Source organism: Protopterus annectens, chromosome 2.part0 (genome assembly GCF_019279795.1).
Source record: "Protopterus annectens isolate FY-2018-M chromosome 2.part0, PAN1.0, whole genome shotgun sequence".
NCBI lineage: Eukaryota > Metazoa > Chordata > Ceratodontiformes > Protopteridae > Protopterus > Protopterus annectens.
Window position 1 is genome coordinate 1,380,241,833 of NC_056728.1, and position 14,820 is coordinate 1,380,256,652.

The following is a 14,820-nucleotide window of genomic DNA, read 5'->3' on the forward strand; positions in this document are numbered from 1 at the left end:
AGATATTATAGTTGATTTAGTATTGAAGGATCGGTAACAGAACTGACTCTTAAGTGATCTATTATTTCTAAAAGCAAAATCTGGCTGTGTGCCAATGACCCCATTCAACTCATGTACAGTAGACAGAATATCCCAGTTCTTTTTAATAATATCACATGCTACATGCACATTAAAGATAGAATACCTGAACACCTTAGGGATATCAGGAATGTTAAAGAAACCAGTGCACTATCACTACATGTAGCTAAAGAGGGTAAAGAACATAAATTTAGCTTTATGGTACTAGAGATTCTGCATAGTACCAAGAGAGGAGGTGACATAAATAATAGAACAGAATCTAGTGAACAGAAATGGATTTTGCGCTTTCAAGCTGATAAAGCTCCTGGTCTACACAACAGAGTTTCCCTGAAACCCTTCCTTAAAGCACGGCCATTAAAGCATTGATCTCTCTCTTAATATTTTATCATATATGTTTCAATAGTCCATCTTTTATTATTTTTTACTATTGTATTTGTTACCAGTTTTAAGTACATATTGTTCATTTAGTCTGTTTTATTCAATTTTTTATCACATGGCTTTTAGCTATGATGCACATTTTATCTGATTTTTGATTGGATGTTTTAGTGTTTAAAAATGTAACTGCTATTCTATCTTTGTTGGTCTGATGAAGCGGATGTTATTCCGAGAAAGCTCTTACCTACTACAATAAAGGACATATTGATTTTCACTGCTGTGTGGAAACAGATTATTTTTCTTTATCTTGTATTCTCTGGTTTTTGCATCTGATTCCTTATTTGGTTCAAGGACTGTTTTCGTTTGGTTAATTACAGAGTTCACTACTTAATGTTTCATCATCTTGTGTTTCAGTTGTAATTTAAGTATAACACTGTATTTTCTTACTTGAAAGCATTTAATGTGTTCTGAGTTTATTAATTAGTGAAAATTCTAAATATCTCTCTAACAAAGTATGCAAGTACACACATCGTATAAACACACACACAGACACACACACACAAACACAGACACACACACACACACAGATACACACAGACACACACACACACACAGATACACACAGACACACACACACACACACACACACACACACACACACACACACACACACACACACACACACACACACACACACACACACACACACACACACACACACACACACACACACACACACACACACACACACACACACACACACTCATACACACACACACACACACACATACACACACACACACACACACACACACACACACACACACACACACACACACACACACACACACACACACACACACACACACACACACACACACACACACACACACACACACACACACACACACACACACATACACACACAGAGACACACACACACTTTGGCAACACACAGACACACACACACTCTGGCAACACATACACACACACACACACACACACACACACACACACACACACACACACACACACATACACACACACAGACACACACACACACACACACACACACACACACACACACACACACACACACACACACACACACACACACACACACGTCTGTAATGTAGAGGAAAACAATAGTTACATTCATTTTCTTTTTCATTTTCTCTAAGTTATTGTCCTAAGTTGCAATGACCCAATTATGCAGTTACTTCAGTGTTTCCTTTTTTATTAAGTCACGCTTTGAATTACAAGAATGTGATGGGCATACTTCAACTTATCACCTTAAGTGGATTGTTCCTTCATCGTTATAACAATCCTGTCTGAACGCCACAGCTATGGAACTGAAAAGTGCAAATAGACTGAAGTTTGATATGGAAGTCACTGCTGCCCTGACCCCAACCTCTGGTCACTTATCTCACTTTCTTAGGTCAGACAAATGGGACAGTTCCTGTCAACATCCCTTTTTCAAGAAGGACTGTTAATGTTATCTTCTTTCATTTTACTTCTTGTGGTCTTTTGAAATATTTCTACAGTGCCATAGTGTTATGTTTAGTAAAGAACTCTGCCCTGAAAAAATGTACTCAAGAATTAATGATGGATGTGTGAAATCACAGCATTCAAGCCTTACCCTCTCTGTCTGTCTGTCTCCCTATGTGTGAAAAACAATGTATATATTCCTTTCAGTTGTATGTCTGAATAGCCTGCTGTACTGGTGGATTCCCATTCATCGAGCAGTGTGGGAATGTTATGGCACCACTTCAGTCTGTGATCAGTGAGCAGCGGGGTGAGGACATTTCTCCTATTCCTCACTGTGGTACAGGTTTGGAGTTTGCCTATTTATAGTCTGCTAGTTGATGGTATCCATGTCCTAGGGAGAGTCCTGATGCAAGGTGGGTGTGCAAGAGGTGTCCCATGGCAGAGGACTCAGAGCACTGCAAATACACCATTGGTGTCATGTGTTGATATATAAACAAACATCCCTTGTTATGGTTGGAGACATTTCTTGTGCTTTATCCACTGGAAAACTCCTTCCTGATGGTGGCCAATCAAGGACCCATAGTTCAAGTCCATCCATGCCATGTGATGGACCCAACTTTGTCACAGTTAGCTACCACAGTGAACACCACCACTGGTCATGACACTGCCACCAATCATGTAGTGGCATCACAATCCTGTCATTGCTGGATGTAATCCTTGACATTCCAAAATCTCCCAGAGTAAGGTGGCTACTACATTTACTCCCTGTGACGCTGCCATAAATTGGAATGTTGCATTTTATTTATTTTGTTTTATTTATTTCAGTTTGTTAACCGGGAAAGTTCATTGGGCCAAGGTAGCCCATTTTCAATGGAGGCCCGAGGAGAAAAGCTCCAGACAGAAAGATAATATACAATGTATTAGTACAGCATATAAAAACAACAGTTTAACATTCAATATACAGAAGATCAAAATTTTACATATCTTGAAATGTATGAGCTGAGTCAGTCACTATATTTACAAAACAATAGATTCATGTTCATTTAATACAATTCAATTAAGATATTTACAAAAACAATAAATTCATGTTCAAATAATACAACTATATTTAAGCAAAGGAATTTTAGAGAGAGGAATTGAAGCTGTGGCAGCGATTGTGAGTAGGATAGAGTAGGGATAGGTGACAGGAATCAGGTAGGATGGGTACAGGAGCATTCCCAAAGGGAGGAGAGGTGAGAGTGGAGTAGGGTTTTAAAGGAGGGTAGGTTTGGGGTGGTTCTAATGTGGGGGGGGTGAGTTTCATAATCTGGCAAGGGAGAATGATAGTAGAAGTTGCCCTGGTGCGTGTAAAGGCTTGTAAAGTTCCTCTGTGAAAGTGCTGAAAACTCTGACTTGCCCACCCTATACTGTGTGAATTTGTTGATGTCTAATGCATAGCGTAGCCAGACAATGCACTGCCCTGCATAGCCTGAATGTTATAACATGCATTATATTAATCAGTGATGTTTGTGACTTGGTCCATAGTTATGGACCAGATGTTGCCATTTGCTAGTGCTGCAATGTATTGTGCCGGTTGCTGCCTCAGCGTTGGCTCTGCTGTTCCACTGTCTTCTCCCATAGCTCTTCCTGCATCACATACTGCATGTAATGGCATGATATCATCAGACTACAACACCCTTTTATGTACGACTCCAAGTCAGACTGCCGACCAGTCACAAGTGGAGTCCCACAAGGTTCAGTCCTGGGTCCTCTTCTGTTTGGTATCTACTTCTCTGAAGTCCAGGCCAACATGAAGAGACTCTGGCTGACAAAGTTCACAGACAATTGCAAGTTGGGAGCTATTATTAATTCCCCAAGTGATGTTGACATCCTACAGAAAGGCTTCACTGAGACCAGCGACTGGTGTCAGAACCATGGCCTTAAGCTCAATGCCAAAAAATGTGTCATCATCCCCTTTGGGAAAAAAATGGTTTCAATAAATTACCAAATTGATAGTAGTTCACTAAACACAGAAGGCGTTATAAGAGATCTGGGAACACAAGTTGACGGCAACCTCTCTTTTGACCACCATATTGTCACTGTGGTCAGAAAGTGCTTCTATGTGGCACATCTCATTACTAGGGGTTTTGGATCCAGGAAGAAAGAGGTCATTGTCTCCCTCTACTCTTCCCTCATTAGGCCAATCATCGAGTACAATGCCTCATTTGGCATGTACCTCACTAGATACCTGCAACAACTGGAGAGGCCACAAAAGTACCTCACAAAGAGGATCCCAGACTTTAAACATGGACAGACTCAAGAAACTCCAACTATTCTCTGTCTCATATTGCTTACTTAGAGGCGATCTCTGTTTGACTTACAAAGCCATGTCTGACCCAGCTCTGTTAGAAATGCTGCATGCACTATATATATTTTACTGCGTATCTCCCGGCTATATTGCAGTGCCTCATTAGAGGTGTCTAAACAGACTGTAGCCTTCAGAGGTCCAAAGACTGTTTCTGCATAGACAATATATTGTATGAAATTTCTGCCACTGGCTCTAGGCTCCAGGACATATCTGACAAAACCTGTAACACGCAAGATATGCCATTATATGTGACATGAGCTTGAACTGCATGTTATCTGTATGTATAGGCCATTCTGTCTACTTTGTTTGGGCTCCCACCTAGTAACCAAGTGACTCTATGGGAAGTCCACTCAAGGAACCCTTGGAGGAGGTCAGATGTGTAGTATATGTGTAAATCATGTGAACTGAATGTGTAGTACATGGACAAATTGTGGATAATGCCCTGGGCATTACAAACCATCTGGTAGGTCAAGGAATTATAGACTTTCCTACAGCTATAACTGTATCACTCTGGATCAGGTGTGGACTTAATAACAGCATGGGTGCAATCTAGAGTGCTCAGGACCTCAGGGAAGTATGCAGTCATATAGAATGAATACGTAGTTTTGTTTCTCTCCTCTGGTGTCCCTGAGAGGCATATATTGTCCTGCAAATGTTCTAGTGTGATGTTGAGTAAGTGGTTAAGTATTGTTGATGCAGAGGCCTGCAGTATACCTAATGCCTCTTCGAGCTGGAAGGTCCCTGTTGCTAAGATGGTCAATGATATATAAATCATTGTTTCTGCAGGAATGAGCATACCATGCATACCCCTTAATTCACTTGTGGGTGGCGCAGTTCAGCTTGGTTCTATAGCGCATCTGCTGCTGTATCAGCTGTTGATGTGAGAGTTGGTGCCTGTATCATTTTTGTTAGCAAAGGCAGCAGAGACATGCAAATCTGCCATCCCTGACTGTGGCTGTCAGCACATGCTGTTGAGCTACAGATTCCGCTATGTCTAACATGGGTCATGTCATGTACTGTGTAAATCACTGTGTTCAAACCGTGCAATTGTAGGTGAACAGCATCACCATTTTATACAGCTCTAAACTGCTCTGCTATGTTAGCCTCCAGCATCTGCATATTCTGCTTTGCTGATTTGATTGGTGTGTTATTTACATGTCATTATCTTCATTTGCCCACACTGTGTATCATGCAATTTCAACCACTGAGATTTTGCTCAACTAGTGTCTTTGGACTGCCCATAACCTGTGCATGGCTTCTACCAACATTATTGTGCACTGAGGATTGCACAGAACCTTTATTAATCTTGGCCTGTGTTAGAATTCCTTGAAGGTAAGGAGCACTGCATCTGTGTAAGTCTTATTTATCCAGAGATCCCAAACTCTGGAATGGGGGCCATGAGCCATGTAAAGCTGTTTGATCTTTATTTGTAAATTAAGGAAGTTCATTGTTAAATAAATGGAAATGTTGCCATTAGCTATAATAAAGAAATACACAAAACACTGACATGTGGATTGAGGCATGGTGTCATAATGTAAGCAAATTCTGGCCAGGTACTTCTCCATGGATATTCATAAGGAGAGGCCTTATTTCCTTTAAAAAGCATGTGATGGGACTTTAACCATGCATCACAAGTAACTGATATTGGGTTTTATACATCCGACTAAATAAAACAGTATAACTATGGGACATGGCCGGAAGAATAAATGTATTACTCAACACAATCCTGTTTCTGGAATAATATTCTGCTGCATAGAAAACAGAATGATGTCCTCAATTCCTTTAATGCAAATTTTCATAACCGGACGGGTCATCCTTGGCCTGACTTGTTTTGTTCTCCTGGAGGCAGGAGGTACCTTATAGGAGCCAGTATTGACAAGGTGATTACGGCCTATGGGCTAACTCTGTTTTCTCTATGAAAATGACTCCGCACCTGACACTTAGCATTACAATGGAAACTTGGAAGTTTGCAAAGTGTGGCAACAAACCTGTCTTTCTTTTTTCCTTCTTTCCTTCCTGCCTTCTTTCTTTCCTCTTTTTTTCTTTTTCATGCTTTTTTCTATGTAGAATGGCAGTTAGTCTATGAACATATCACATTTACAAGGGAAACACACAGCACAAGTCCATAAATAGTGTGTGTGTGTGTGTGTGTGTGTGTGTGTGTGTGTGTGTGTGTGTGTGTGTGTGTGAGTGTGAGTGTGTATGTATGTATGTATGTATATATATATATATATATATATATATATATATATATATATATATATAAAACTAATGTGAGAGCACACCTTAGGTGTTGGACCTGAGACAGTATATGCATGTGTAATATGTGAATGTGTGTGTATATATATATATATATATATATATATATATATATATATATATATATATATATATAAACTTTAGCTATAGATCTAAAGTTCAGTAGATTGACACTCAGTAAAGCAATAAAAAGGTCAAAAAGGAATCAACAACACCACATGCATGCTCTGAGATATAACCTGAGAGCATGGAAATCAAAAACACTGCTTTTTGTACACAGTATACCTCCTGCTATTTTGGTATACCAACTTTGAGATCGCACAATATTGGGGAAAGGGCATATTTTCCATCCACGGTATTATAGAGATCTTGCACCAAAGCCATTCAGCTTTCCTGTTGATCAGATTAAGTGAGCAGGAAAATTATCAACTTTATGATTAACTTTATCATCACTCGATCTATTTAAGTGTACATATATATATATATATATATATATATATATATATATATATATATATATATATATATATATGTGTGTGTGTGTGTGTGTGTGTGTGTGTGTGTGTGTGTGTACACGTGAGTATATGCATATGATTAAGACAATGAGTTATGGAAATAAAGCTTACAAGCAAGTATAGCAATGTTAGATATGATACTTATTTTGATCTAAGGCAGCTGTTAATATTTAAGTTGCGTGTGCTTCTGTAATCTGCAGTGATTGCTAGTTTAAAGTGTCTGTAAAGTGTTAGCTGACTGCAATCTGTACACTGCCCCAGTCCTCCAATGTTAACATTTTTGTATTTTCTTTTCAAATGCTGCTGTATTGCCTTTGGCCCGGATCATAACTGAAATGGATCTACAAAAAAAGCATACCTACCTGATTCATAAGTAAATAAATAAAGCAAACTAATAGTGTATAGTTTATAATAGCAAAGTCTCTGGTAAAATCTGGAAGCAGGGTATCTGCAGCTTCTCCACTGTCTATATTAGCACGTTTTGTCATTTTATAACATATCCAGTTCTGTTCAATGCTCCTTGCTTACAGAATATCTCTCAACTGTCCAGATTGTTGCCTCATATTTTTGGTCTGTTCCTCATAACATTTATGGTTTTCTGTTAAATCATCAAGGACTGAAGTCATGCATACAAATGTAAAACCTGTTATTCTGATAACTTTCTAAGTTTATTAGAGCAGTATTTAAAATCTAAGTCATAAACGGAACGTGAGGGCCTGAGAACTATCTCAATTACCAAAATCCAACAATGTCGCCAAGAGAGTACCAGCAACAAAAATGTGCAGAAAAGCAGCAGATTAAAAGTCCATAGCTCGACAAAAATGCGATAACAACGATGGTAGTAGGAACGTTCTTTATTCACACAACATAGGCTCAGTAAGCGCTTTCACCATGCTTGGCTTCCTCAGACTGTAACAAACCATCTAACACCACAGTCATTTAAATACTATTTCTCAGATCTAAACAATTATTCAATCACCACGTAATGAAATTTTTAAAGAGGCCCTGAAGTCTAACACTCTTGCTTAGTTAAAATACATTGCATATGTAGTTTAAAAAACTCACAGATATAAAACACTTACATATTTTTATGAATGTACCTCTATGTACATACATAATTGCACTTTTCTAGTATATTTCTCTTTTGTATTTTGTGTATAAGTATATTGTATTTTTGTGAATGTTTTTAGAATCACAAGTGTTTTATATCTGTGAGTTTTTTAAACTACATATGCAATGTATTTTAACTAAGCAAGAGTGTTAGACTTCAGGGCCTCTTTAAATATTTCATTACGTGGTGATTGAATAATTGTTTAGATCTGAGAAATAGTATTTAAATGACTGTGGTGTTAGATGGTTTGTTACAGTCTGAGGAAGCCAAGCATGGTGAAAGCGCTTACTGAGCCTATGTTGTGTGAATAAAGAACGTTCCTACTACCATCGTTGTTATCGCATTTTTGTCGAGCTATGGACTTTTAATCTGCTGCTTTTCTGCACATTTTTGTTGCTGGTACTCTTGGACATTGTTGGATTTTGGTAATTGAGATAGTTCTCAGGCCCTCACGTTCCGTTTATGACTTTGATTTTTTATACATTTTTTGCTATTGGAACGTGTTGCTTCAGCGTATATCTATTCTTTCTCATTTTAAGTATTTAAAATCTGTTGCTATTTTTGGATCGTTGCCCCCCTCCCCCCATTATTTTTGGCTTTGTCCATATTTCCTGCAGTAATATGTTGAGAGGTATGGCTTGCAGTAATTATCATGGTAGGAAGTGAGCTGCAGGTGGATCACAGTCTGTATAGCTTGCCTAGCTGGATACAGATGGAATCATAACATTCATCTCCTACACTGTAGTGGCTATGATGGCCTATCAGATGTATAATCCTTGTTCTTTTCTTTTGATTTTTACAATGTTTTTGTAAACAAATACAAGAGGATAAGCTACAGAACATGTATAACAACTGCATTACTTGGCAAAATCCCTACTTAGCATTACCTAACCTGTTGTTAAAACAACATGCATCAAGACTGAAATCCATGCCAGACTGAAAAACTGACAGCACGCAATATGATATGCTTGTCCAGTGAGCATGTAGAAACAAAGGCAGCCATTTTGTTTTATTCCAATTTGTAACTCTGTAGTAATAGTTGATGAAGATCAGCATAATAAAACTCCATTGGCTTATTAATATCTGTAATACTGTTATATGATAAATACATTTCATTTTTATTGTAGGACATAAAAGGAGACAATGTAGTGTAAAAAGAAGTCAAGAGCTGTGAGAACTCTATAGTGATCTACACGCCTTGAGATCTGGGTAGAAATCCCATCTGTCTAACTCGAATGCTAATTTGTTGTAACCTTGAACAAGTCTCTTAACTTTCTTTCTTCCTCTTCACTGTTCCTAAAAATGGGCATTCTGGACTCCGTTCTATCTTCTGGGGTAATTAAATAAAATAAGTTCTTAATAATTAGGAGTGCAGTTTTTAAGTGTTTAAGAAATAAATTCACATTTCCTTTTTGTAAGATATCTTAACAGTGTATATCTAAGCTGTGGAGTTTTAGTAATAATAATACCCATTTGTTAACTAGGTAGGCTCACTGGACACACGATCCCTTTTCAGGGGTGACCCAGGCGAAATGTCTGGTTAAGTGACTTGCTCAAGGTCACACCGTATCTTTTTCATGTGCATTTTGTTTGTTTGTAATGACATCTGCGGTGGTGCAGCGGTAGCATTGTTGCCTCACAGCAAGAGGTTCTCCCGTTCAATTCCCGGCTGAAGTGCGGGGTGTGCCTTCTGTGTGGAGTCTGCATGTCCTCCCCGCGGTTGGGTGGGCATTTGAAAGATATGCATAAATGGGCGTGCCCTTCGTTAAAGGTTGAATGTCGAGCTGGCACCTCAGCGTTCGTGAAAATCTATTGCCAATCATTAGCGGACCAGAGTTCTGCTGTGGCGACCCCTAACTGGGAAAAGCCAAAAGACAACCATAACATTTTTTTGTTTGTAATAGAACTTAAACATTTGGGATTTCTTTGTCAGAACAAGTGTATAGTAGTTGACAAGGCCTTAGATCTTCCCAGGAGGAGCATGTGATGTAGACCTGTTGCCTGGCTTTGTTTAGGGAAGTATTACTCGGATGACACACTGACAATGATGACGTTATGCAGCAGTAGCACTAATTAATGTGTGTGTGGCAGGGGGCATAGATACAGCAATCAGCAGACATTGGAAAGAAACTGTCGGAGTGGAACTCTCACCTGCATGGGAATTTATGCAGATCTGTAATGCACATAAGTTTGAGGACATAATACATGCTGTTCCTGTGCAGCATTATGTTCACTTTTTTGCCTTTTGGCCCTGGCTTTAACAGTATTCAACATTTTGGATTAAGATATGAAATAAAAGAATTGTTTGGCATAGTACATTTTAGCTACACTAAAAAAAAAAAAAGCTTCATTTTTATTTTATTTATTAGACAAACATTTCAATTGTGTCGTCTTCTAAAGTTGCCATTCACTGCCCACAACTAAAGCTCAGTTCCTGTTTTAGTATTGTGCAGCTAGACTGTTCACTAACTGTGAGAATCAAAACAAAACGTCAGAGGCATGCAATCAGAAATTCAATAGACCTCTTGTTATGAAAAGCCATTTCACACAGTGGGACATTATGACATTCAGTAAGGCATTGGGTTTCATTTGTGTACGTATTGAAAATCAGACCCAATTTAAATACATAACTAACGTAGTAGGTGTAAAAATAGACAGGCATCGCTTGGCTTTGGAATGGCTGTTGTCAGCTGCTTACAGTTGCCGGAGGTTTCAAGTTCTTTCAGAGTTAGGCAAGCCAACACTGACTGGGAGGGAGGGAGACTGAAGTTGTGTATATGTGTGTTTCTGTGTTTGTGTTTATGCATGCATGCATGTGTGCAGAGGAAACGGTGTATGGGGCACTGAAGCTCAGGAGTTGTCTACAGATGCCATTGACTGCTAATGGTCGGGAGCTGTCTTACTGTCCCAACAGGAGGCCTTCTATAAGGTTGATGTGCTATGGGCAACGCAGCACTTTGCCATTCTTGTCACACAGACAGGAGCCTTAGAGGGAAGGGAGCTGCATTAGAACCAGAAACTCTACCTGACTACTACTGTTACACTAATGAGATATGTCAGGATCCTAAAGTAGTGGTAAGTAGCTTATGGTATTCACTGACAAGTAATAATGTGTGTTTGTGTGTGCATGTGTGTGCGCGCGTTTGTGTGTGTGTGTGTATGTGTGTATGTGTGTGTGTGTGTGTGTGTGTGTGTGTGTGTGTATATACAGGGTAAGATGTGAAACAGCTCACATCTTTCCCTCTTCAGGTAGTGGTAAAATCCTATATCTATCTGTTGTATTATTTGCCTGTATAGCAGTACTTCAGAGGAAACCGCCTTCATTCTGCTTTATGCTGAGGAGAGGGGAGGAGAATCTTCATGGGTGAAGGCATAGACAACTTGATATTGTCAGAAATGTGTTAAAAAGCCCTGAAGTTTATACTGGTTGTTTTCACATGTGTAGCAACCTAGATACTTCCAATAGATAGGTAGCCTACAGCTTATCTTTGAAAATGTTTTCTTCTGTCAGTGCGTGTATTTCCCAGAAATTCTTTATGTAATATCACTTGGTTTAAATTCTTGCCTTTGACTAATTGTTCCTCTAAGTGCATGCATTCGGTCACTGCAGTTATCTTTAGGTAGGGTATTTATTTTCCACGGGCAGCAGTACCCATGAAAGCAAACAGATGTGAAGTTAATCATGCTGTAAGGTAGCAGCTGAATTTGTATTTTAGTGACAGAACACAGTGTCTTCGCCATGCTGTTTCTTAGGGCATTGCAACTGTTAAGTAATATTTAATGTTTTCATTTGATATACTGTGAAGAATGTACTCAGGGATTTTAATAACATTGTTTTTTTGGTCTTTGGCAAAGTTACATTTAGATTGAATCTCTTAAACTTAATGTAACTAAAACATTTTTGTTTTTGTTTCTGGTTAAATCAACAGTTAAATTATTATAAAGCTACACAACTGTTTTGAAAATGCCGGCCTGAGTTTCAGATCAAAAGAATGGTTTGGTTTTATTCTGATGATGAAGTAAGGAATGTTGCATTTTTCTGTATGAATTATAATCCAGGCACGCAGTATATAAGGTTTTATATTAAGATGAAACAGTACTGTCATAAAGGATGACAGACTTTGGAACTTATGTTTGCTCACTGTTTTAATTTTTTATTTCTTTACCTATATAATTAAACATATCTTAATATAATATACTTTTAATAGTAATCATAGTTTTGTTGCTGTGAATAAAACACATCTTTGTTGTTTACTTCATTTCAACAGTTCAGCAGCTGTAGAGCACTTGATCATGTCTGTGGTCAGTCATGAATATTGCCTTATTTCTTGAGATTATCCATCTATATGGCTCATATATTGACTTATGGAATTTTCTTTGCATTTTTTGGCCCATTTAAGCAAGGTGTTACTTTCATCCCGTAGGCATCTTACTTTCTAGCTAAATGGAGGATACACTTTCTCTAGCTAGATGGAGGATACACTTTCTCTAGCTAGATGGAGGATACACTTTCTCTAGCTAGATGGAGGATACACTTTCTCTAGCTAGATGGAGGATACACTTTCTCTAGCTAGATGGAGGATACACTTTCTCTAGCTAGATGGAGGATACACTTTCTCTAGCTAGATGGAGGATACACTCTCTAGCTAGATGGAGGATACACTTTCTCTAGCTAAATGGAGGATACGCTTTCTCTAGCTAAATGGAGGATACGCTTTCTCTAGCTAAATGGAGGATACACTTTCTCTAGGACTCAAGATATGTAGAGGTAACAAAACTAAGTATGAGATTTCTGGCTAACAAATTCTAAATCCATGCCTTCATCATGCTTTATTCTTTAATGGTATATAATGACTTAAAAAGCAATGTAATTAGCAGTGGAAAATGGATACATTTTCACAAAATTCTTTTGTCTTTCCTGTCTGAAGATCACATTCATCACATGAATCCATTGCCCCATCCTCTCATGGGCGTAGTTGTCAGTGAAGGTGAGAAGAGCTGTGTTGTGCCACTATCCTGGACAGCTTGACAACTTGACACTTTACAGTGTTTTTCTTGGTCTGTACCTGCTGTTTTGTGGGATGTGCAATGGAGCCATACAGGGAGTAGGCATGAGTGTTACCTCCCACACCTTCCAAGTGGGGTTTCTAGCTGTAGTGTCTGATGGCTTGTGCACTGGGACTATGTCTGGCCACTGCTAGATATCACTTTACAAATAGGATCATCAAAAAAATTGTCTTTAATGAGAACAAGTAAAATTTCAGCCATTCATTCTTTCCCCAAAGTGCTGGGTTCTCCATCCCCCCACCACACACACTCAGATCCTGGCTTTAGTCAAGGCTTTATCCTTGGAAGTTATAGAGTCAGCACTATGAGCGTCTTTTAGGTTCATAGGTTCATACTTGTCTATCTGCCCTAGGGCATTTATAAGGCTAGCCAGAGTGTGTTTGGCTTTCGCCACCCATTTTAAATTAATTTTTCTATGCCCTTTTTCGAGGTTAGTATACTATGCCTCTGTCTAACAGTGACACAGAAGTGATACCCGGGGTAAACCTACGATCTCCCATCCATTCATCAAGATTCCTCTTGAAGAGAGTCAATGAGGGACTCTGCCTAACCTGGACTGGGATTTTATTCCAGTGTGAAGGGAGCCTCTGGGTTATGAATCTGTCCCTCCAGCATGTCCTATTTATTTCAGTGCTGAGGTTCAAGTCTCTCGAGCGCGTAGCTCGATGGGATTTGGATTTTCTGAGGTGCAGCATGTCCTTTAATTCCGGGTTGGACATGGCTTTATATGTCAGGCACAGATCACCTCTGAGCAGGCGGTATGCCACTTAGTAGAGCTGGAGTTTCTTTAACCGGGCAGCATATGGCATCTGTTTGATTCCTTTGATCCTCTTGGTGAGGTACTTTTGGGGTCTTTCCAGTTGCTGCAGGTGTCTGGTAAGGTACATCCCAAAAGGGGCATTCTACTCAATTATGGGCCTGATGAGGGATGAGTAAAGAGGCACGATGACCTCCCCTGATCTAGATGTGAATCCCTTCATGATTAGGTGGGCTATATAAAATGTTTTTCTAACCACTTTGGCCACGTGGTTGTCAAATGAGAGATTGCTATCAACTTGGGTCCCCAGGTCCCTAATTACTTCTTCTGTACTTAATGGATTACCACCTATGTGGTAATTTGTGGGCACTTTGTTTTGCCAAAGGGATGACTATACACTTTTGGCGTTTAGCTTGAGGCCATGGCTCTGGCACCAGTTGTCTGTTTCTATGAGGCCCTTTTGGAGGATGCTTGTGTCGGCTGGAGAGTCGATTATGGTGCCCAGTTTGCAGTCATCTGCAAACTTGGTCAGCCACAGTCCTTCCGTGTTGGCCTGTACCTCCGAGAAATATATACCGAACAAGAGAGGTCCCAGGACTGAGCCTTGTGGGATGCCACTTGTAACTGGTTTGGAGTCTGACATGGCTCCAGCAATTCTAACCATGTGGGTTCTGTCCTTGTGCCAGTTTGCAACCCATCTAGTGACATAGGGGTTTATATTTAAGCTGGTGAGCTTATCTATCATGCCCGAGTGGGGTATTGTATCGAAGGCTTTTGCGAGGTCCAGGTAGGCTGTGTGGACCACCTTCCCCTCGTCAATGGC

At 39.4% G+C, this 14,820-nt stretch overlaps 1 protein-coding gene across 31 annotated transcripts in view; it reads left to right on the top strand.

Annotated features, from left to right (window-relative positions):
- Positions 1-14,820, top strand: part of ANK2 (ankyrin 2) — a 3,034,032-nt gene that overhangs the window by 1,349,219 nt on the left and 1,669,993 nt on the right. For 25 of the 31 annotated variants that reach the window (XM_044061553.1, XM_044061563.1, XM_044061564.1 and 22 more), the window contains exon 1: positions 10,965-11,248. The exons of 3 other annotated variants lie outside the window; for them this stretch is intronic. In XM_044061553.1, the coding sequence (XP_043917488.1) occupies positions 11,114-11,248 (135 nt within the window). In that variant the 5' untranslated portion in view covers positions 10,965-11,113. Of the gene's footprint in view, positions 1-10,964; positions 11,249-14,820 lie in introns of those variants that run through there. 3 more of the 31 variants (XM_044061584.1, XM_044061579.1, XM_044061581.1) reach the window with 3 other exon arrangements.